Source organism: Microcebus murinus, chromosome 13, assembly GCF_040939455.1.
Source record: "Microcebus murinus isolate Inina chromosome 13, M.murinus_Inina_mat1.0, whole genome shotgun sequence".
Taxonomy (NCBI): Eukaryota; Metazoa; Chordata; class Mammalia; order Primates; family Cheirogaleidae; genus Microcebus; species Microcebus murinus.
Window position 1 is genome coordinate 58,475,529 of NC_134116.1, and position 25,077 is coordinate 58,500,605.

At 38.7% G+C, this 25,077-nt stretch overlaps 1 protein-coding gene across 1 annotated transcript in view; it reads right to left on the reverse strand.

Moving 5' to 3' along the window:
- Positions 1 to 25,077, reverse strand: part of EPSTI1 (epithelial stromal interaction 1) — a 98,585-nt gene that overhangs the window by 38,523 nt on the left and 34,985 nt on the right. Inside the window, exon 6 of the mRNA XM_012761026.2 lies at positions 24,172 to 24,245. Coding sequence (XP_012616480.1) covers positions 24,172 to 24,245 — 74 coding nt within the window. The remainder of the gene's footprint in view (positions 1 to 24,171; positions 24,246 to 25,077) is intronic.

Here is a 25,077-nt window from a genome sequence, read left to right on the forward strand (position 1 = left end):
AAGAAACACTTTGATAAGCAAGGAGAGAACTTCAGACCAAGTTGACGGTAGCCCCTAGGTGTGTGCCGACTGCTGCTCCTCACCTGCCAATGCCATGCACAAAGCCAGCTGGACACCAGCCTCCAGCTGTGGCCCTTGTGCCAATTATCACTGCCCCACTCGAGCCTCAAGATTAAAGCAGGGTGATAGGGTCACAGGACTGCCAGAGGAGTACAAGTAAGAACTTGCAGGGAATGTGGATTACTACCAAGTCATCAACTGTACAAACAAAGGAAGTCCCAAGTTACTGTGATAACTGGTATTTTTCTACTATTAGCATCAGTGCCTGGTATATAAAAGAATTTCCATATACTGGCTGAACTGAATTAAGGTCCCTGGAGGTAATTGTGGTTATATTTAATCAAAATAAGGTATAGAACCTTTCTGAGGGGCAAACAAAGGGAAATGTCCTTGTGGGATATCCAACTAGACTAAGAATCGTGGACTCTAGAGCACTTCGAGTCACCTTTTCTTTTGGGTTCCTCACCGTGATGCTGGTGCCGATCGGAGGGGATGGTCCTCTTGCACTGTATGACTCTGACCCAAGCATACAGGATTCCTTCCTTTATTCTCCATGGAACAGCTGGTTAGACTGTTTTTGAAGATAAAGTTGACTCATGCCCAACTTATGGTCCTTAAGGACCCTTCCTGCTTTTTGGAGGGGGTGATTCCTGCAGCTTATCCTAAAAGGGCTCTTCAGGATCATCTTGCCTCAGCAGAATATAGTTGTAGCAGAGACTGCTAAATGTTCATCAAAATTTACATTCTCCTCTTCTTCTGGTCACAAGCTTGACTGTGTTCCTAGCCTCCCTTGCAGCTAAGGTTGGCTGTAGGATTGAGTTTTGACCAATGGAATGTAAGAGACAGGCATGCACACCAATTCCAGGATCAACTTATTATAAACTTTCCAGGCATGTGTCTCCAGACATTTTTTTCCTTCTGGCTGGCCGGAATAGAGACAGCCCTGGAAGGGCTGGAAGGAAGCCCAAGGAAGCCCAAGGAAGCCCTGGAAGTTGTGTATTGAAGGTGGCAGAGCCTCTGTCAGTTTCATTCCCTAAATAACTGAGCAGAGGCGGCCATCTTTCAAAAGTGTTCACCAATGTCTGAAATGAGCAAGGAAAAAAAAAAAAAAAGAAAAAAAGAAAACACAGGACTCAAGCTGTTATATATTTGGGGACCTATTTATTATAGCCATTAGCTTACCCTAATAATATAGCATAAAGTAATATATACAAGAGATCATTTCTCAATTTAGGTAATCAATTTCAAAATTACCTAAGAAGAGCCCAAGAAGAGTTGAGGAAGAATTAAGAGAAAAGAATTCTCAAAGATCTGGTTTGGCTTTTTAGCCATTTCAGAGCTTTAGGATGGGAACAGGAAGATAGGAAAGGGGCAAAGCATATTCATCCTTGAAATGCCTTCTCATCGTGTCTAGAAGCTACCTAGTCCCAGAGTATAAAAATTAGTACCAATTTATCCTAATACCATTATTTTTTTTCTAGTTTGCAGATGTGTGGGGGGTTGAGAGGAGAAACTTTATTTTGAGAAAGTTAGGGAAGACAGGAACGTGGCTTGTTATATTGAGATATGATGGAAGATTTACAATGTGTTCATGGAGATCTATCAATAACAAAGTTTGACCATTGTGAAAGGATCAAAATCATAGGAAAGGCCACACAGAATGAAGTGTATGTGTTGGCTCATTCAAGTAGCCCAGAATTGCAAAAGACAATTCCTGTAACGTTTGTTCCAATAGTCAGAAAAGAGAGCTAGGACTTTTAATGTTGGAGAAAAATATCAGGGAAAAAGAAACTTAACATGGACATACTTGTGTATCAGGAGCCTGCCACTCATCACACAGCAGAGCTATAAGGTGCAGAGCACTTTTCTCTACCTGGTTACCCACACCTGCCAACTTTGAACCATGATAAGACACGTAAACGAGCATTCTCCTAAAAACGTTAAACTTACCAACCTGCCAACTTTGAACCATGATAAGACACGTAAACGAGCATTCTCCTAAAAACGTTAAACTTACCAATTTTTAACTTAAACAGTCATGATTAGGAAGATACCCTTGATGGGAAATAACAGTTACAAACCTCTCCCTGGTTCTTTTTGGCCTTGCTGGAAATAGATAGGGTAGTTTTACCTTCTCTCACCTCCTTCTGGCTAACATACGAAAGCAAATGACTGCAGCATCCAGACAAAGATTCAGTCATAAATGACATCTGCTACTCAGGTCAGTGATGGAGAGACAAGAAAAAAATAGCAGGGATTTTGACAATCTAAAGGATGAGCTTCCACATAAAGGGGTCGACTGCGATCCGGCTCCAGACTGTCACCGTCACTGCCCCTGGAATCCAGGCCAGCACTGCCAGGTGTCCTAGTTTTTACAGAGATAACCAAAATGCTGAAAATTACATTTTTAATGTGAAATAACTTGGCAATTAATTTTAAATTTTTTGAAACACTGTGGACCAACACTGTGCTGGAGATATATATCTATATATCTCTCTCTCTATATATATATATCTGATATATCTCTGATTGATATATATTATATATATATATATATATATATATATATATATCTCAGATGTGGCCTAAGGTCTACCTGATTGTGATCAGATGACTTTGTTTCTGTCTGTTCAGTCTTATATGGTTGACTGTGTGTCCTTTATGTTTACTTTATAAAAGAAATAAAAAGCAAGGTTGGATTCAAGTGCTGAAGAAGGGGTTGAGAAATAGCTGCCATGCTGGTTTATGCACATCAGCTAACAGTAAGAGAGAGGAGGTATATCATAGATATTTCATATTCATATCAAGCATGAAAGTGTATTATTTCACTTGCAGTTCATAACTCCTTATATTTGTATTAATATATGAAAAGAAACGATGAAACACTATATATGAGATGAAAAGACAAACCACACAGACTATTTATAACCAAAGAAAAATATAATCAAGGGATTAGTGTACAAAATATATAGAGAATGCTAACAAATCCAATTAGAAAAAAGACAAACAACTCACTAGAAAAGTGAGAAACATGCGCTTCACAGAAGAAACCCAATTACTAACAATAATAAAAAGAACAACAACTTATGACTTATGCAGTGCTTATTATGGGTCAGGCTCTGTTGTAAGCACTTTACATATATTAACTTCCTGACAACCCTGTGAAGGTTCCATTACAATCTATAATTTACTGAAGTAACCTAGTAAGCATCAAAACCAGAACTCAGACTTAGTTGGGCATCTGGCTTCAGAGGCCATGCTTTTCCCACTCATGGGCAGCTTCTCATAAGCAATACCTATGTGAAAAGATGGCCAATCTCAATAATAACTGGGCACATGAAAATTAAAACAAGATACCACTTTATACCTGTCACACTGGCAGAAAGAAGAAAGGAAGGGGAGGGGAGGGGAGTGGGAAGGAAAGGAAAGAGAAAAGAAAGAGATGAGAAAAGAGAAGAGAAGAAAAAAAAGGAAGGAAGGAAGAAAATCTTGCCATATGCCAGGGAATGTGTCTGGCAGAGCTGGTCCTGTTATAAATTGTGGATGGGAGAACAAATTGGCCTGACCACTTGAGACAGCAATTTGATAATAATACCCAAATAGAGTGGGAGATTGCATAGAGTCTAGATGTCTACTCTAGACAAACTTTCACACAGGTGCCCAAGGAGACCTGAAATCCAGCACCATTTCTAACAGTCCAAGAGATGGAGAAAGAAAAAAGATAGAGGGAAGAAGAAAAAGTGAGAGGAAGAAAAAAAGGTAGGGGGTGGAAAAGAAGAAGGGAATGAATTAGACTTACATTATAAATCAATATGGTTAAGTCTCAAAACACCACCCAGTGAGGGGAAATTTTTGTAAAAATTATGATACAATGACATTTAAAAAATAAACAGTCTGTATTTTTTGTGAATTCACACACATGCAGTAAAATTAGAAAAACTTATATGGGGAGAAGAAGAAGAGCAGCTCTTGACATCTAGGAATTGATCTGATGCTCACACCTAAACTTCGATGTTATCATAAACCAATTCAATGCTGCAGCTGAGCCTTGTTCTACTGTTGAATACAAACAGTCACACAGAATATCTATTTCACACGAGGTCATCATGCAATCCACAAATTAGCAAACATCCTCTCCTCTAACTAAATGAATGGCTGCTAATTCTTTACCAATTACAGCTTCATACTCATTCTAATCTAGTCTGTCCTCGCTATAGATAAGATTTCTTGAGATACTCAATCATAAAATTGTCCCACCATTCCAATGGCATCCAATCCAGATAAACCTTGTTTCCTTAGACCCTTCCCAAAATTACCCAACCAAAACCAAATCCTAGGCTCTAACACTTTCTTACTGAGATACCCCACTATTTTCTATGGTATGTGTTTTCCTTCTCTACAATGAGTAATAAGCACACTTAGTTCAAAAGAATGAAGGTCAAAGGATAACACTTCTCCAGTCTCTGTAATATTGATTTTTTAAAATTTAACCAAATGTAAGTAAAATCTTAACAGTGTGACCTTAGTGGTTGATACATATTTTCTGGGTGTCTAAAATGTTTCTCGAATAAAAGAGAAAAAGCACACACACTATGATGATGTTTACTAGGGAAGGAAGGACCTGGCAGATGCTGTTCTGGATTTCACAGAACAACAGTTTCCCAAATGCCAACAGTGTGGGGCTGGCTACATGAGAATCGTCGGTACTGCTTGCTAGAAATTATTAGACTCAAGCCTTTAACTTTCTAATTCAGCATGTCTGGAGTGGGATCCGGGAATCTGTGTTTCTTAAAAGCACCCCTGGTGATCTTAAGAACTACTACGGTACTACAGATGGATATTTAATATGCATCATTATCTTAGGTCCTCATGATTCTGACTTATGAATAATTCATGTTATATAGCACATTTGGAAATAAAATCTCCATGTGTCTTAGGGACTGTCTGTATAAGTACTAACAATGCATTCTACCTGTACTTTGTAATAGCTTCACAAACATGAACTTTGCCACCATGAGGTTTAGGTGAGTAAGTAATCATTCTCACATTCACACATGCAGGCAACAAATATTTCTTGAGTCTCTGCTACGTGCTTAGCAATGTAGATTACAGGACAATCTAAAGAAGTATTATTTTGCTTGAGTTAGTTTCACATAACTGGGTGTGAACAAAAGACACTCATATACCTATAAGCACTCACAGAGCCTATAAATAAGAAAGAAGGTGGGAGAAAATGTACTGGCATAGATATACCAGTCCCATTTAAGAGATCACAGGAACGAGATGTATGGAACAGAACGTGAATGTGAAGTAGCAACACTGGGAAAAGCTAAACTTTGTATTTAATCATAGAAATCAAACTATGCCAGACACTTCAAACAATTCTCTCCTCTTGTTTTACTGGTCTTTAATGCTTTAATTTTTAAATTACAAAAGTAATACATGAGTATGAGTCTAAGAACAGAAATAGAAAATACAGAAAAGTTTAAAGAAAAAAAGTGAAGGTCCTGCTTAACTCTCCTCTCACCCCTACTCCTTTCCCCAGAAGGCAACGCCAGGAATTGTCAGGTATATATCCTTCCAGGCTGTTTTCTATTAATGGATAAATGTCTATTGAGGATGATATACAAATGAATGGTGGTTTATATTGGGGGAGGGTAATTAGGGTAAGGCAGAGACTATCAGATGTTCTAGAAAATGTGTTTCTCTACTTCATGGGCTAGACTATATTTCCCATCTCCCATGTAGTTAGATGTGGCCCCATATCTGAGTTCTAACTGATGAAATGTGAGCAAATATATGGGTCAGGCATGAAGTGACACACATCATTAGCTTCCCACATGATTTTTTTTTTTTTTTTTTTTTTTTTTTTTTTTTTTTTTTTTTTGAGACAGAGTCTCACTTTGTTGCCCGGGCTAGAGTGAGTGCCGTGGTGTCAGCCTAGCTCACAGCAACCTCAAACTCCTGGGCTCGAGTGATCCTTCTGCCTCAGCCTCCCGGGTAGCTGGGACTACAGGCATGCGCCACCATGCCCGGCTAATTTTTTATATATATATCAGTTGGCCAATTAATTTCTTTCTATTTATAGTAGAGACGGGGTCTCGCTCAGGCTAGTTTTGAACTCCTGACCTTGAGCAATCCGCCCGCCTCGGCCTCCCAAGAGCTAGGATTACAGGCGTGAGCCACAGCGCCCGGCCCCCACATGATTTTTTTTTTTTTTTTTTTTGAGACAGGGTCTTGCTATGTTACCCAGGCTAGTCTTGAACTCCTGGCCTCTTCCCACCTTGGCCTCCCAAAGTGCTGGGATTATAGGCATAAGCTACTGTGCCCAGCCCCACATGATTCTTAATGCTCTTTCCTCCTCTAATTGCGGCACCTAAAGTTAGCACTTGCTACTAAGAATGGCAGAGCACAATTTGCTTAGGTGTGTTAGTGCCGGGGAATGACAGTTAACCTGATGACTCAAATACTAGCCCCTCATCATTTCACAAGAAAGATAAGAAATTCTAGCTCTTTAAGGCACCAAAATTTTGGTGTGTATCTTTTTACCATAGCCTTTCCTATCCTAAACTAAACGATTTTTTCTTAACTGGGCTACTGTAATATTTTGTTTTGGAAATTGATTTTTCACTTAACAGCATCCTTGAGGTTTTTCCATATTAATATACATACTTGTATCTTATTCCCTCTGGTACTTGAATAGCATTTTATAATGTAGATATGACATAATACATTTAGCATTCTTATGGATATTTATGGGGGTTTTTTTGCCAATGAATACCCTGGTATATATATCTTGTGCACAAACATAAATATTTTTCTGGGATACATACCTAAAAACAGAATTATTTTCTAGTATAGGTTCCTATAAATAGATATGCATGTTTAACCATGCTTAATAGTGCCAAGCTGTTCTATATATATTTATTTTCTCGCCAAAAATTAATAATGTGAAGGTAGCAATTCAGAACTTCAGCCCACCTCCTCTAAGCACTAATCCCATCTTGCCTGACACATTCCTACTTACCTCACCCCCCTCAGAGAGTTCTAGTGTCAACACCTTCATTACCACTCAAACGCTCAATCCCACACTGCCCTGCATATCTGGCACTTGCGTCCCACGCCTCCTGCTAGCCTCCCAAATCTTTCCACAGGGGTATAAACTCTTGATCTTTAACTAAGAGCCAACAACTCTACATCTTTCAACTTCCATCAAATACAAAATTATTAGGCAAACACCAAGATAAAAAATTGTTGCTGACAAGATCCACTATGAACGCTAAAATCAGTGGCCAAATGTTTTTAGATTAACAGGGTATCAGTAGAGTCTTAAAGCATCTCCCCCAGGGTATTTAGCAAACAATGGAAAAAAACAATAACTTCACGGTGGAGACCACCTTAACCAAACGATTAAAGTTAACACCAGCAGTGATGAGGACATTGACAACATGGACCCTCTGATATGACACACTAAGAAGAACACAGCGTCACTTCTGTAGTTTTCTTGTTGAAAATTATAACCTCAATCTAATCATGAGAAAATAGGCAAACCCAAACTGGAAGACATTCTCCAAAGTAACTATCCAGTTCCCACTGAAAGTGTTAAGGTCATGAAAGACAAGGGAATAAAGGAGGTACTGTCACATACTAGAGTTAACTAAGGAATCACTGATGACTAGATGTTTTATGTGATCCTGAATTAGATCCTGGAATAGAAAAGTAGCACTGGAGAGAAACTGACAAAATGTGAATAATGTCTGTAGTTAATAGTATTGTACCCATGTTAATTTCCTGATTTTGATAATTACGCTATAGTTATATAAGCTATTAACATTAGCTAGAGGAAGGTTTTACTGGAAACTACTATTTTTGTATCTTTTCTCTAAGTTGAAAATTATTTCAACATAAAAATTTTTTAAAAAGAAAAAAGAGAAAAAGACTGTCTACTAGTGACAGGTTTAAAAAAAAAAAAAAAGTCTGCGTCACTTTCCTGCATTATCTGAACCTATCTCTTAAAAACAATGCTTCCCTCCCACCCAATGAGCACGCTAAATGGAGCTATTTTATTTTTCACATACATATTCCTTAGTGCCTGAAAATGGAGGAGGCATCCTGTTTGCTCCCCGTGCTATTTCCAGACCATTAGTTCTCCCTATCACTTGCAAAATTATCTGCTCCTGTGGTGCTCATAACATCAAAGCATACCATCCTCTTGGCCCGTCATCCCTCAACCTTCTGGTCAACCATCTCTCATTTGTTTATGACTTTCACCTTCCTATCTCTACAACTGTCAACACAGATGTCCTGTGTGCTCCCACTCCCCCCTCACAGGCTATTTCTTGATCTCCTCACCTCCAGTTGCTCTTCTCCACTCTACCCCAGCCACACCCCCAGGCCCATCCCCTAGACATTGTTGTCACTGATAAATATATTCTCTCCAAACTATCAAATGACAAATTCCACTCCTGAACTCAACTTTCTAGCATTCACATTCTTCTTTCAAACACTCTAACTACAAGAACTTTCCAGGCTCAGTGCGGTGGCTCACGCCTGTAATCCTAGCACTCTGGGAGGCTGAGGTGGGTGGATTGCTCGAGGTCAGGAGTTCGAAACCCGTCTGATCAAGAGTGAGACCCCGTCTCTATTATAAATAAAAAGAAATTAATTGGCCAACTAATATATATAGAAAAAAATTAGCCAGGCATAGTGGCACATGCTTGTAGTCCCAGCTACTTGGGAGGCTGAGGCAGGAGGATTGCTTCAGCCCAGGAGTTTGAGGTTGCTGTGAGCTAGGCTGACGCCATGGCACTCACTCTAGCCTGGGCAACAAAGTGAGACTCTGTCTCAAAAACAAAAAAAAAAAAAAAAAGAAAAAAACTTTCTAGACTCTTTGGAATTTCCAAACCATTGTTTCCCCCCTTCTCTCTCCATCAGCTCCCTCCCATCTTTATTTCTTGTGTAGCGTAGGCCCCATAGTCCATTCTTTAAATGCTTCCCTTAAAAATGCCTTTAACTCTCTTCTTCCTCTCTCTCCTTCCATCGTACTTGCCTGAAAAAAAAATCTCAAACACAGATAAAGTCAACCATTCAGCTTCTCTGGGTCTGCACTAGAGCAGGTGAATCAAACTTGGGAAAAATAACACAGGTGTTTTGGGGTGAGAGATTTGCAAAAGGATGGAGTAGTGGGGTAGGCTGGCTTCACACAATTCATAACTGTAGCTTCACACAGTAATGCTACTCCATTTCACTCGTGAATTCTCCTCCTTAACATCTTATCTTCCACCCCATACCTTATTCCCAGCAGATAACTCCTCATAATTCACTTAGAATAGAGAAATTATTAACATAAGTCTTTCATCTTCTCTAACACCAGATCTTCAAGTCTCCTTATATTTGCACCCATCCTCCTTTTTAAAAAAATGTAGAGTATTTCTTCTTTTATAATAGGCAAAGTACCCTCTTTATAATCTTTGGCTAATCTATTCATTATCTACGCTCAGAAACTATCCATCTATACTACGTCGAGACCTCTATTTATTCTGTCATTCTCCTCTGTCCAGTCTTTCCCTGTTCTGCTGGATTATTTATATTATAAGGAAAACTCTCCCTTGATCCAACAGCCTTATCCAATTACAGCCTCGTTTCTTTGCTCTTCTTCTCAAATTACTCAAGAGTTGTTGATAAATGCCATGGCTCTTTCTATAGCTCCATTTACTCCTGAGTCCAATCCAGTCGGGCCCACCCCACTGTCATACCCAAGAATCACAATGACTTCCTTGCAACTATATCCACTGGTCCTTCTCCCATTTGATTTTTCAGCAGCAATGGAGAACTGACTAATCTCTTCTTTTGGAAACATTCCTGTCTTGATTTCCATGACACTACACTCTCGATTTTCCCTCCTCTCAGATGTTCTCTCATCCTTACCTAAATGCTAAATGACAGAGCTCTTCTGCATTGGTCCTGGGCCCTCTTCTCAAACCACAATGTTTTCCAAAGTGATTTTATCCACTTCCTTTGCTTTACGTTTACATGCTAATAACTTTTAAACTCCTCTCCCCCACATACCTGATCACCAAGGCAAAATCAATACATGCCACTGTCCATTTGCCATCTCCCAGACATTTCAACTTAGCATGTTTAACTTTTTTTTTTTTTTTCTTTTGAGACAGAGTCTCACTTGTTGCCCAGGCTAGAGTGAGTGCTGTGGCGTCAGCCTAGCTCACAGCAACCTCAAACTCCTGGGCTCAAGCAATTCTGTTGCCTCAGCCTCCCAAGTAGCTGGGACTACAGGCATGTGCCACCATGCCTGGATAATTTTTTGTATATATATTAGTTGGCCAATTAATTTCTTTCTATTTTTATAGTAGAGACGAGGTCTCGCTCTTGCTCAGGCTGGTTTCGAACTCCTGACCTTGATCAATCCACCCGCCTCTGCCCGCCAGAGTGCTAGGGTTACAGGCGTGAGCCACCACACTGGCCTTTAACTTCTTTGATATTTTTCTTTCCAAATCTTAGTTCTCTCCTAATAGTCCCCATCTCAGCTTATGGCATCAATACATCTGCATCATAGGTCATGTCAGAAACTTGGGAGTCATCCTTGATTCTTTCTTCTTCATGCCCAACATTGACATGTCCTGTTAATTATCTATACAATATGTAGCTACAGGCATACGTCAGAGATATTTCAGGTTCAATTTCAGACCAACAAAATAAAGCTAACATCATGATAAAGCAAGTCACATGAATTTTTTGGTTTCCCAGTACATATAAAAATTACATTTCCACTCTAGTGTCATCTCTTAATTATGCAATAGCATTGTCTAAAAAAAAGTACTTTATAGCTAAAAAAAAATAAATACTAATGATCTGAGCCTTCAGCAAGTCATAATCTTTTTGTTGGTGCAGCGTCTTGCCTTGTTGTTGATGGCTGCTGACTGATCAGGGTGGTGGTTGCTAAAAGATGGGATCATTTTGACAATTTCTTACAATAAGACAACAATAAAGTCTGCCATGTCAACTGACTCTTCCTCTTACAGAAGATTTCTCTGTGGCAGGTAATACTGTTTCACAACATTTTACTCATGGTAAAACTTCTTTCAAAATTGGTATCAATCTCTTAAACCCTGCCACTGCTTTATCAACTAAGTTTATGTAATATTCTAAATCTTTTGTTGTCATTTCAACGATGTTCATAGCATCTTCACCAAGAATAGATTCCATCTCAAAACAAAATACTTTTTTTCTCATCCATAAAAAGAAACTCCTCATCATTCCGGTTTTAGCATAAGGTTACAGCAATTCGAGCAAATAAATATTCAGGATCCACTTCTAAATCTAGTTCTCTTGCCATTTCTACCACATCTGCAATTACTTCCTTCACTGAAATTTTGAACCCCTCAACGTCATCCATCAGGATTAGAAACCACTTCTTCCAAACTCCTGTTAATGTTGATACTTTGACCTCTACCCAATGAATCACAAATGTTCTTACTGGCATCCAGAATAGTGAACCCTTTCCAGACAGTTTTCAATTTAGTTTGCCCAGATCCATCAGAGGAATCACTAGCTACAGCAGCTGTAGCCTTATGAAATGTATCTCTTAAATGATAAGTCTTGAAAGTCAAGATTACGCCTTGATCCACAGAATGCAGAATGGATGTTGTATTAGCAGGCATGAAAACAACACTAATCTTCTTGTACATCTCCTTCAGAGCTCTTTAGCGTGACCAAGTGCATTGTCAATGAGCAGTGATATTTTGAAAGGAATCTTTTTTTCTCAGCAGGTCTCAACAGTGGACTTTAAATATTTAGTGAACTGTGCTGTAAACAGAAATCCTGTAATCTGGGCTTTATTTTCCATTTATAAAGCACAGGCAGAGTAGATTTAGCATAATTCTCAAGGACTATAGGATTTTTGGAATGGTAAATGAGCATTTGCTTCAACTTAAAGTCACCAGCTGTCACACAGAAGTGGAAACCTAAAAAAAAAAAAAAAAAAAAAATAAAGTCACCAGCTGCATTAGCCCCTAACAAGAGAGTCAGCCTGTTCTTTGAAGCTACAAAAGTCCTAGATGGCCCGGGCGCGGTGGCTCACGCCTGTAATCCTAGCACTTTGGGAGGCCAAGGCGGGCAGATTGCTCGAGGTCAGGAGTTCGAAACCAGCCTGAGCAAGAGCAAGACCCCATCTCTACTATAAATAGAAAGAAATTAATTGGCCAACTAATATATATAGAAAAAATTTGCCGGGCATGGTGGCGTATGCCTGTAGTCCCAGCTACTCGGGAGGCTGAGGCAGTAGGATTGCTTCAGCCCAGGAGTTTGAGGTTGCTGTGAGCTAGGCTGACGCCACGGCACTCACTCTAGCTTGGGCAACAAAGCGAGACTCTGTCTCAAAAAAAAAAAGCAAAAGTCCTAGATGGCATCTTCTTCTAATAGAAAGCTGTTCCAACTATATTGAAAATCTATTGTTTAGTGCAGGGGTCCTCAAACTTTCTAAACAGAAGGCCAGTTCACTGTCCTCAGACTGTTGGAGGGCTGGACTACAGTTTAACAAAAACTATGAACAAATTCCTGTGCACACTGCACATATCTTATTTTGAAGTAAGAAAAAAAAACGGGCAAAAACACCCACATCTGGCCCGTGGACCATAGTTTGAGGACGTCTGGTTTAGTGTAACCATCTTCATCAATTATCTTAGCTAGACCTGGAAATTTGCTGCCATTTCTACATCAGTACTTGCTACTTCAACTCATACTTTCGTGTTCTAGAGATGGCTTCTTTCCTTAAACCTCATGATCCAACCTTTGCCAGCTTCAAACTTTTCTTCTGCAGCTTCTTCATCTCTCTCAGCCTCCGTAAAATTAAAGGGAATTAGGTCTTTGCTCTAGATTAGGTTTTGACTTAAGGGAATTTTGTGGCTCATCTGATCTATCCAGACCACCAAAACTTTTTCCACATCAGCAGAAAGGCTATATTTTGCTTTCTTATCATTCATGTCTTCAGTAGAGTAGCATTTTTAATTTCCTTCAAGAATTTTCCCTTTGCAGTCACAATTTGGCTTACTGCTTGGTGCAAGAGGCCACGCTGTCAGCCCATCTCGGCTTTGGACGTGCCTTCCGCACCAAGCTTAACCATTCCTGGGTTTTGATTTAAACTGAGAGATGTGTGACTCTTTCTTCCTTTCACTTGAACATTTAGAGGCCATTGTGGGGTTGTTAATTGGCCTAATTTCAATGTTGTTGTATATCAGGGAATAGAAAGGCCTGAAGACAGGGAGAGGGGAGTGGGAACAGCTGGTCAATGGAGCAGTCAGAATACACACAACACTTATAAATGAGGTTCACTGTCTTATATAGGAGCGGTTTGTGGAGTGCCAAACAATTACAATAGTAACATCAAGGATCGATGATCACAGATCACTGTAATAGATGCAATAATAAATTTTGAAACATCATGTGAGTTACCAAAATGTGACAGAGATGCAAGCAAGCATGTGCTGTTGGAAAATTGACACCAACAGACTTGTTTGACATAGGGTTGCCACAAACCTTTAATTTGGAAAAAATGCAGTATCTGCAAAAAGCAACAAAGCAAAGTGCAATGAAACAAGGCACACCTGTACTTCCCTGTGCATTGCCATCACCAGAATCTGAGCCGCCAACTCTTACTGCATCACTGCAGTAACATCGTCAGTAGCTTCCCCACGTCCACGCTTGCCTTCTCACATCTATTCTCGACACAGCAACCAGAGCGCTCATTTCTTTAAAATGAACAAAAAGCCTCTGAAAGTTCCTCCTGTGGCTTGAATAAAATCCAGACCCTATGCCAGGGGCAGTGTGACCCATTTGACCTGTCCGGCTCCTGCTTGTCTTGTCGGCTTCATGATCTCTCTTCGTTTTTGCTCACTTCCACCCAAATACACCAGCTTCCTTTTGTGTTATTGAATACACTATACGCCATTCCCTCAGCCTAGAACCTTCTTCCCTGGTTCTCAGCATGGCTGGTTCATTCCCATCCTTCTATGTTTAGTTCAAATGCCATTTTCTTGGAGTCAGGTCTCACCTATCATGCTAAGAAGATCTTCCCCTCCCAGTTCTGTATTCTCAATTCCTGTACCCTTTCTCTTCCGCTACGTTCCTTCATAGGAAACATCATAATGTTATCCTACAGAGTTCCTTGTCAGTTTCTTTATTATCTGCATTTCCACATTCACTCGTGGAGCCACTTTTGCTCTTTTCACAACTCATGCCCAAAACCTAGTATAGTGCTTGACACACATTAGATGCTCATTGTTGAATAAATGAAAGCTCCTTGCCTAATGCTAGATGTTACCAACACAGTGATATTTTTGCCAGTGTAATAAAACCTATGTCTGTGTTTCACTAACCACTAATGAGACTAAGTATTTTTATTGATTCATATTTCCTCTTTTAACTGTTCCAGTATGTGGCCAACTTTTTTTAGAGTTGTCTTTTTCTTTTTATAAAAGTTCTCTGTGAACTGAAGCCTTTATCCAATATATTTGAGGCAAATAACTTCTCCCAGATTATCACTTCTAACTTTATTCATTGTGTCTTCTACTATAAATTTTAAAATTTTTAGGTAGTTAATTCTATGGTTTTTCTTTGACTTTTGAGATTTATGTATTACTTAGAAAGGAGTTTCTATTCCCAAATTATTAAATCATCCTTCATTACATTCTACCTCTATTGACTAAATACAATTTGTCAAATTGTCTGTCCTTTTTAACAATGATTTGAAAGGATGCTTCTATCCACAGCTAAAGGCCTCAATACTAAATTTCCACATAAACATGGGCCTACTTATGGATTCTCTATAACATTCAATGGATCTATTTATGTGTTCATTAGAATGCCAATAATACTTTGTTATTCCTCCTGGCTTTAAAGTTTTTATTCTTTTACCCCAAAGTAATTTCAATTTGGGTTTTATTTTTTTCCAGAAGTCATTTAAAAAGTTATTTTTTAAATGAATAGACATTAAAATTTCTTATTAAATTCTAATTTTACTATATTTTTCTCAAGGACTGTTGCTTTCTGGAATTTGGGGAGTTTTTGGAGTTTACAGAGAGTCTTTGAGGCCTCAGTCCTAGCTAATTTTATAGTGGTTTTTAGTCAGTTTTTTAAAGTCACTCTTTATAAAGAATAGGTATTTTCATATACTAGGTATGACATTTTGTAACTGTCTATATAATTATGCTTAGTCATTGTTATTCAAATTCTCTTCTCTTTATGCAGTTTTTTAATTCACTTGATCTGTTAATTTCTATAGAGAATTAGGTAAATACAAGGAAAACTTGGCAAATCCATAGTCTATATTAGAGACTTGAACAGTTTTGTTTAGTTTTTGTCCTACATATTTCAAATCTATGTTGATAAAGATTTACAACTCCCATTTTCTTTTGTATTATGTATTTTGATCTGAATAAAATCTCTTTTATCCTGTTGAATAGTTTGCACTTTGAATTCAATTTGTCTCATATTACTATTTCTTCCTTTGTTAGCATCTGTAGATTTTCTATGCCTTTGTTTTCAACTTGTTTTAGATTTCCTTTGTAATAGCACATAGCTAAATTTGTGTTTTTTATGCAATCCAAGAGCTTTTCTTTTAATAAGAAAATCTGGCCTATATAGCTTTTTTGTGAATGCTGAGTTATTGAATATTTTGCTTTCTTATATTTTATTGTAACAATTCCACCTTCTTTTCTGCCTTTTATTGTAATGATCAAATTTTCATTTATTGTATTGTTTCTCATATGTTTTTGTGTTGATCTTATTCATATATATAATTAACATGTATAAACATAATACATAATTATTTTTCTATCAATATCTGGAATTTACAAGCATTCACTCATAGAACAAAGCAAAAAAATCCTTATTATAGTTCATATCCCTCTTCCTTGTGATTCTTTTGGTGCTAAAATCCTCCATCATTTTAATTAGATCCTAGTGATCTAATTAAAAAATCAAGCACACTGTCTTCTTTGTTCATGATTGTTCTGATATCTTATGTCTTTTCTCTTTCTTGGATTCATTATTAGTTTGGCTAAAGTTCATTTTTGTATAATCTTTTTCAATAAGGCTCTTAGAACTTATGTAGAGATGATAAAGTCGGCTGTGTGGGTAGCATGTCTCCAGGAAGGGGTCACGTATTCCCACAGGTATGGTGTGTTTACAAGGAACTCTTTCCGGGCCCCAAGGCCTTCGTGGTGAATCTTATAGGTCAAAAAGAGGTTCTCGGGGCCAAGGGGTTCCCCCTTCCTCTTAATTCTTCCTCTGCTGTCCTTGTTGGAGTTAATCACACTGTGTTGAGGGTCTCATTTGCTAGATCTCTTATGTGGGTTGTATCAATTAATCTTATAAGTCAGCAACTATTGCTACCCCACCCCATGCTACATATGAGGAAATAGAGGGTGCAATAATATTCTTCAACGAGTAAGCAGAAAGGTTACCGTTTGAACCCAGGCAGTCTAACCCCGGACTCCCTGCCCTCCTAGGAAGGGAACATTGATGGTACTAGGTTCTAGCGATGAGACAATTAAGTGAAACTATTTTGCAAGGAAGGCACTAGTCAACTTTTATCTTTTACCAATTATTAAGTACATACTGAGACAGTTAAAAGCTGGCCTGGCACTTACACCTAGGCGTTGGTGTTCTGTTGAAAGTAAACAATTTCATATAATATCAATGTCGGGAGAGGTCACTCTGTGACTATAATGAATCATGACTTACCCTGCTTGTTGATAACATCCAATCCAGAGCAGAGACCTGCTTCCTTAAACCCCTGCTTCCTTATCACCTGACACAGGCCCCAATGTGATAAGCCCTTTGTGACATCTCACTAAGGCAGCCCATGGCTCTCCATGGTGTAGCTAAGGAGTCTGGAATTCATCTTATAGGCAACAGGAATAGAAAATAATTAAATCTTTTGGAGTAGGGGAGCGACATCACCAAAGCTATGTTTCAGAAAACTAACCCTGACAAAACAACAGGTGGCAAAGATAACGAAGCCATTGAAGTAGTACGGGGGACAACCAGGAATCACAGAAGACATGGGCCATAACTCAGGTGACATGTGATAAACACTGGCATGAGAGTGGTTGCTGTGGAAATGAAAATGTGTTAAAACACAATAGGGTATCTGCAGGAAGAATGGATAGTGGTTGGAAATTTTGATATGGTCTTAACTGTCAACATGATTTCACATTCAGCAGACAGGAATTCCTTCAGACTAGATTTTTCATAACCCGCTCAGTCTTATTCTGAACAAAACAGATATGGGATTTTTGTATCTAAAAGTTCGCTTCATTAGCCTAAGATAGAAAGTTATGAATAGGATGACTTTCTATTCACCTTACCTGAATGGTAAAATTCAAGGTTGGATTTAAGCCTACCATATGGATAAGGGATCAATCTGGCCCTTAAGTGTCTTCTGGAAGCTCCCATGAAGGGCATTAGAAGTTTTGTGAGCATATTGGAAGGCAAACTTGGAGCCTAAGTGTGCATATTCAGCAGTCCTGCCTGGAGTCTCAGCTCTAGGAAACTAAAATAGATGAAGATGTGCCCTCTAGGAATGAATCACCCATTATTCAAATGCAAGTAAAAGAGATGCATGGTTCTGATGGCAGAAATGAAGGAAACTTCCCAATATTACAATCGACAGGCTGAGCTCAAGGTGGCGCATGGCAAATTAGAGATAGGAAGGCCCTGTTTTGAAATGGGCTTCGTTCCAAGAGCTTTTCCAACTGAGGTCTTCAGAACTGAGCCTTTATTCTCCCTAGAAACAATGCTGGAAACTGTACGTAAGAACAGAGAGCAGTCAGGAGAGGTCACAGAAGGCCATCTACCCTACAGTAAGTTGGGTTATGGTAATAACCCAGTGGTGGGCCTGGGAAGGTGATGTCATTCATATATGCTGATTGGAGAGAAACCAGACATATTTTCTAAGCTTTTCATTTTGCCCACTCTAGGCAAAATTAGAGCTTGGTAAGAAGAAGCAGACGTCAACTTTGCGCAAGTTGTTTTCCTCTGAGCCGACCTACACTCTCCAATCTTCCTCTCCACAGGTACCCCGTGTATCTGCAGTGCCCACTGCCTCCACCCTACGCAGATATTCTTGACCTTCACAGTACGCCATGCCTCTGAATTACCTATTTTCCCTAACCCCTAGATATACATGTCTAAAAATAGAGTCACGTATGACTCACTTATACAGTGACTCAGCCTACAGTAAAATTACTGACCCCTCAAAGCAATAAACATGTGTATGGTAGATAACACCTGCTGTGGCCAGACAGCCCTCAGACATGGCTAGAAAGTAAAGCCAAAAGACAGATGAGATAATGACTACAGCCACTCCTACAGAAGACCATAAAAACCACACACACAAATAAAACTAACCATGGCCATAAAGACCTAGAAAAACTCTACCCATAAAACTATAAGGCCTCTTTTCCATCAAACAATGACCACCAAAAGCTCTACTAAGAAAAAAACAAAATAGCAACCACCACCCCCACCCCTCCGCCCACTGTTGGTTGGGGTTCCAAGAAAAAATTAGATTAAAAAAAAGAAAAATCTCACAACAGTGAGAGTGGATTAAAAACAAAAAAAGCAAAGAAAAAAACAGACCTGTCAGTTCAGTCAGTATACTAGTCTGCCAAACTATTCACTATTCACCCCCCTCTCTTATTACTAACTGTGCATGTTAAATATATTTACATAATTCTTGGTGTATAAAAATCTCACAATAGGTGTAGTGGCTCATGCCTGTAACCCTAGCACTTTGGGAGGCTGAGGCAGGAAGACTGCTTGATGCCAGGAGTTCGAGACCAGCCTAAGCAACATAGCAAGACACCATCTCTATAAGAAATAAGAAAAATTAGCTGGGCATGGTGGTGTACACCTGTAGTCCCAGCTACTTAGGAGACTAAGCCAGGAGCATTACTTGGGCCCAGGAGTTGAAGGTTGCAGTGAGCTATAATTGTGCCAATGCACTCCAGCCTGGGCTACAGAGAGAGACCCCGTCTTTAAAAAAGAAAAAAAAAAATCTACATTGAACCATAATTTCATAAACATTTAATTAATCATATTGAGTCATTATAAAAACCTCCCAGCCCCCTGGTCAAAATTAACACAAGTAGACTAATTTAAACCTAACATGAGACCCTCAAAATCTCAAGGCCTTTGGCTGCATCACTTAATGTCTCTATGACTTTTGGAAATTTTAATAGCCCAAGCCTTCACCTATAAAATGGAGATGATACAGCCCCAATACTGTTGATCTGAAAATTAAATGGGAAAAAAGTGTATATATATAATATGCCTAATACTGTGCCTGACAATCCACAGGTTCAAAATTACCTAACAGCTTTTTAATTCTTTATTTGATTAAAAGAACCAAGCACTTTGTACTTTTAAAAGTATATAAATGTATAATCTATTACATTAAATGGTTATTAGATATGAATTAACATTTTAAATGTTTAAAATATAGCCAATTCTTATATCTCCAGAAAATTCCTAAAAAGAACACTTTTTCCTAACACCTGCATAAAAAATGCATCTGTTCTTACTCCCATCCTACCCTAGACCCCCTCACTGGTTAAATAGGCTCACAGTTCAAGCCTGTCTCAACACTCATCCAAAAAAACACAAAATTGGATGACTACATTCACCCCAAATAAAGCACCACTTAAAACTTAACATGCCAAGGTGTATTTTACCCAATGTTTTAAATAACCTAAACTGCATCATCCTATTTTTTTCAAAAATGTTTTATTAACTGTTACTTCCGATCTTTCATCTACCAGTAATAATGAATAGTAGAAAAGGCCATCCTGAAAAGTATCCCATTGGAATTTTTATAAGTCGGTAAATAATTACGAAGACTAAAAATAATGGTGAAAATGACACCAAGGTTAAATGCCCATTTCTACCCTCTGCTTTCAGGCTCAAGAATCCTAGAACTAATTCGAAATTGCGAAATTGGAATCTGTTCCCAGCCAGAGTAGCAGACTTAATGCACCATTAATCTGTTCTGCTATCAGCCGCCCATTGAAATAGTCACAGTCATTCGATTTTTAAGGAAAAGACAGTGCTGCAAAAGTACATTCCAGAGGTCTTTTCATAAAACCATCCTGTGTGCTCCATCTGCATGTGCAATCTGCTTGTGTATTTTCAGCCAGCTTGCATGGGCAGATTAATGCACACAATTAGAAAGCAACCTCACAGGCATTCAATAAACTGCCTTCATTATTACACTCAGGAGAGTCCCTTTGGATGTCAATAAAAGCCTACTTTTCTGCCTGTTAGCTAAATAATTGACAACACTAAAAATAATCAGAAGCAAATGAACGAAGTCAGGAACAAGGTGTTAAGAAAGAGCACATTAAGATTCTCCTGGTGGTGTCCCAGGTTGCTATCATGAGCTGTTTCTCCAGCCACTTGGATTTACAGTCTGCTCAAGTCCATGGCTGCCCTTCTCTACAGAAAACAAAACAAAACCAAAATACATCCTTCCTGGTCTGCTATTTGAACCAAAAACCACGGCACCCTGAAACTAGCAAGGTATTGACTAGTTTGAAAGAATTTCTTTCTTATGTTTCTATTTTGTGTTCCTTCATTTGTCAGCTTCAGGAGAATCTAATTTGGCAGGTGGGGGGTAGGCAGTCTGGTTGATCTGGTGAAATTTTTGTACTGTTAAAATCCTAACAGTTTTCCTAGACGTTTTTTCCACCATAAAGTCAGTCTAAGAAAGTGTGATAAACACTTGTTATACAGAGATCTGTCTTTTCTAAGAAGTCCCTTTCATATTTCTAGCTATACAATGGTCATTCATTTCATGAGCTATTGGTCTTTTAATTTCAAAAGTAATTCATATAATACTCTTTTTTTAAAAAAAGAATCTCACACATATATCTCTTCATGTGGTTCTCAATAGGCTTTAAAAGCCAATTTGATCTTTAGCCAACTTCTCTTTTTCCTGGTTAACTGGGACTTTCACGATAAGCAGAAGAAAGAGAGTGAAATGTGCATGTAATTGAATTCAACTCCACTGACAGTGTGCCTGGTGGCTGAGGACAAATGGGTTTGTTTTTTTACTTTTCTTTATAGAAAAAGGGTGATTGATCTTTCGTATTTAGTAAAACACAAATTCAAGAAGCCAGAAGATGATGATGGGAAGACGACTGGGCAGCACGAGCCCCTTGTTTTTCAAAACTCCAAGAATCTCTCATCCTTCACCTTTCCAGGTTTAGAACTTTCCAGAGAATGAAGCTATTCAACTTCCCAGTCCCATACCTAAGACCCCTCACTGGTTAGTAGGTCTTCCCTCTTCCAATGTAAAACTAGTATGCCATGGGGCATTGGCTCTTCTTTGTGACTCCAGGCGACTAGTGCCCCCAGCCTGGCCCTTACCTCCCACAACTCTTCAGGCTGAGCCCAGAAATAAATTCTCACCCACTCCCTACCCATGAAGGGGGAGGCAATAACGCATTAACACCTTTAATCTAGTACCCTCCCTCCTGCTATCGCTCTCCTCAAGACAGTCCATGTATCTGGGTGTTTAGCTTCCCACCAGCTTCCTCACCTTCATGCCTGCTTTAAAAGAAGAGTGGAGAGAGACAGGCTATGGATTCCATGACTAAAATGAGAGTGATGCTTGTTTTAATTATGCAAGATGACATCACTCATCAACACATCCAGCCTACCCCAACCCATCTCCCACCCATCTTCTGGCCTGGGTAGCAGAGGCCAAGTACCTTTACTAAGGAGCAAAGTAGAGGGTTGAGAAACTTCTTTTTCATTCCTGCTTCTGAGTCTTAAAGCAAGAAGGAGCTGCTTATGATAGAGGAAGGGTGATTTCAATGACATGAGAAACCAAGAGGATTCCGTGCTTATATATGTGCTTACCCTGACATCTGAGTGATCTTAAATTCTGTAAGTGGGAGACAACATGAGCGAGAGAACAGGAGGCAGTTGGTGAACATTTTATATGAAAGTGGGAGACCAAGTGCTAGCTCTGATGGGAACAGAAATCTGTATACAGTCTCTAAAAGAGTTGTACAATCCCATTCAAGTAAGACCACTGTAAAAAGTATCATTTCAAATCCTCATGTCATTTACACAAGATATTTTCTTTAATTCTTACAAATGGTCTTATGAGATAGATATTATCATTCCTATTTTAAAAATTAAAAATAATACTCATACCCAAACAGCTGTTCCAGAGAGCTAAGACTTTGAACATAGATCTACTTGGTCTAATTCTATCACATTTAGAATTAATGTAGGATCAGAAGTATTTTACTCTGGTTTTATCTCCTTTCGTTCAGTGTGCAGGTAAGCTAGCTACCAAGAGATAGGGCACGAGTTTATCTTTAACCCTTTGCACTCGGATGTCAAGTGTGGATAATGTCGAGTGGATAATGAGAAAAAAGCAAGCGAGTGCAAAGGGTTAAAGCCTATATAACAGTAGATTATCTACACTACAAAGCACACAGTAGTTGTCATATACATATTAGCTGCTGTTATTCGCAAATCACACTGGAAAAATTACCTAGGTGTATGTATGACCACCAATTAGGAATTTTGCCAATAACTGCTAAATGATTTCTCAATTTTTATCTAGAAAACAGTAACAGTCTCCAGTCCATTAGATAAATCCCTAGTTAGTTTAGATTCTGCTTGGGTGCTTCATTTCAAACATCTTCCTCTTTATATTGGCATCTTGGGAGTCAACATAATCAGAAGTATCTTGGATTACCAAAGAATCAAGCCTTCCATCTTATTAATAATGTGGAATTCCTCAAAGTTAGCAGTATTATTGCTAATCATTTGACTACTAAAGAATCCTTTGGTGGCCAGACATGGTGGCTCACACCTGTAATCCTAGCACTCTGGGAGGCTGAGGCAAGAGGATTGCTCAAGGTCAGGAGTTCGAAACCAGCCTGAGCAAGAACAAGACCCCATCTCTACTAAAAATAGAAAGAAATTAATTGGACAACTAAAAATATATAGAAAAAATTATCTGGGCATGGTGGCGCATGTCTGTAGTCCCAGCTACTTGGGAGGCTGAGGCAGTAGGATTGCTTCAGCCCAGGAGTTTGTGGTTGCTGTGAGCTAGGCTGATGCCACGGCACTCCAGCCTAGGCAACAGAGTGATACTCTGTCTCCAAAAAAAAAAAAGAATCCTTTGGTGAGTATAGATATCTCTTGCTCCAATTGGTATGCAAGTTTGGAAATAAAAAAATAAAAAGAAAAAAAAATAAGAGTATAAATATCTCCAACCTTAGATCCTGACTTACATAATAACAGAGTTCAATTACATAATTACTATAACAACCAACAATCCAATACCAGATGTTTTGAAAAGTTACCATCACCAGAATTTAAAGGCTATATGAACAATATGCCTATAAAGATACAAAATTCTACAAGTAGATCTACCATTTGATCGATCCAGCAATTCCACTACTGGGCATCTCCCCAAAAGATCAAAAGTCACTTTATGAAAAAGACACCTGCACTCGAATGTTTATAGCAGCACAATTCACAATTGCAAAGCTATGGAAACAACCCAAGTGCCCATCAATTCATGAGTGGATTAACAAAATGTGGTATATGTATACCATGGAGTACTACTCAACTTTAAGAAACAATGGTGATATAGCACCTCTTGTATATTCCTGGATAGAGCTGGAACCCATTCTACTAAGTGAAGTATCTCAAGAATGGAAAAACAAGCACCACATGTACTCACCAGCAAATTGGTGCTAATGGATCAACACCTAAGTGGACATATAGGAGTAACATTTATTGGGTGCCTAAGTGGACATATAGGAGTAACATTTATTGGGTGTTGGGAGGGTGGGAGGGGGGAGGGGTACATACAACCACAATGAGTAAGATGTGTAACGTTTGGGGGATGGACACGCTTGAAGCTCTTACTTGAGGGGGGAGGGGGGTATGGGCAATATAAGTAACCTTAATACTTGTACCCCCATAATATGCTAAAATAAAATTTAAATTTAAAAATAAAAATAAAAAATAAAAAAATACAAAGTTCTGAAAATATAAACTTACTATTGCTGATGCTCTCTAAATGCTTCTCTTCTGAGGTTTTCTTGAAGTCTTCTTTTCTCCTCCAGTTTATTGCTCTGAAATTGCAAATATCAAAATGTCACCTGTTGGCTGGCTGCAGTGGCTTATTATCCCTGTAATCCCAGAACTTTGGGAGGCTGAGGTGGAAGGATCACTTAAGGCCAGGAGTTCAAGACCAGCCTGGGCAATATAGCAAAACTCTGTCTTAGTTATTATTTAAATATAAGTAAAAACATCACCTTTTAGAGAAGCTTTAAGTGAATCATGATGTTAAAGTTACTCAAGGTCCAAAATCCTGAGGTTCAAGGGGCCTCAGAAGTCTAATATGGTACCCTGCCAGAGGTTCCAAGACAGTATTCCCTCTCAGTCCCCAAGGCCACTGCCCAGAAAGCCAGGAGCCCCCAATTCTTTCTATAGCTCCCCTCTCCCAATGTGATTGATATAATTACACATTCAGTATTTCACATTTTTATTCTCTAGTTCAAATGATAGCAACATTTATTTTTTAAGCAGTGCTTTCAAAATGTTTTACTGAAAACATGAAATTTCCATACCAAGTATGTTAAATGAAAATTATAATAAATGGTTAAATAGTTCATGCAAAATTTATATCTATATACACCCACATTCTACTAAAGCTTTCAGGAAAAGAATTACAATAAGCCAACTCAACTCCCTTCTGATTTAGAATCAGATACTTAAAGCTGTTGAGGGACTGAACCGCACATGTCATAAAAAGCCATCTACTTGAATAGAAGAGAGTTTTTTTTTTTTTAATTAGCTGTTTGGAGAGCCTAGATATAAAGAGCTTCATATTTGATATTACTGTCACCCATGGCTCTGGCATATTTAAATCCAATTTAAATAACCCATGAACACTTGCTTCTT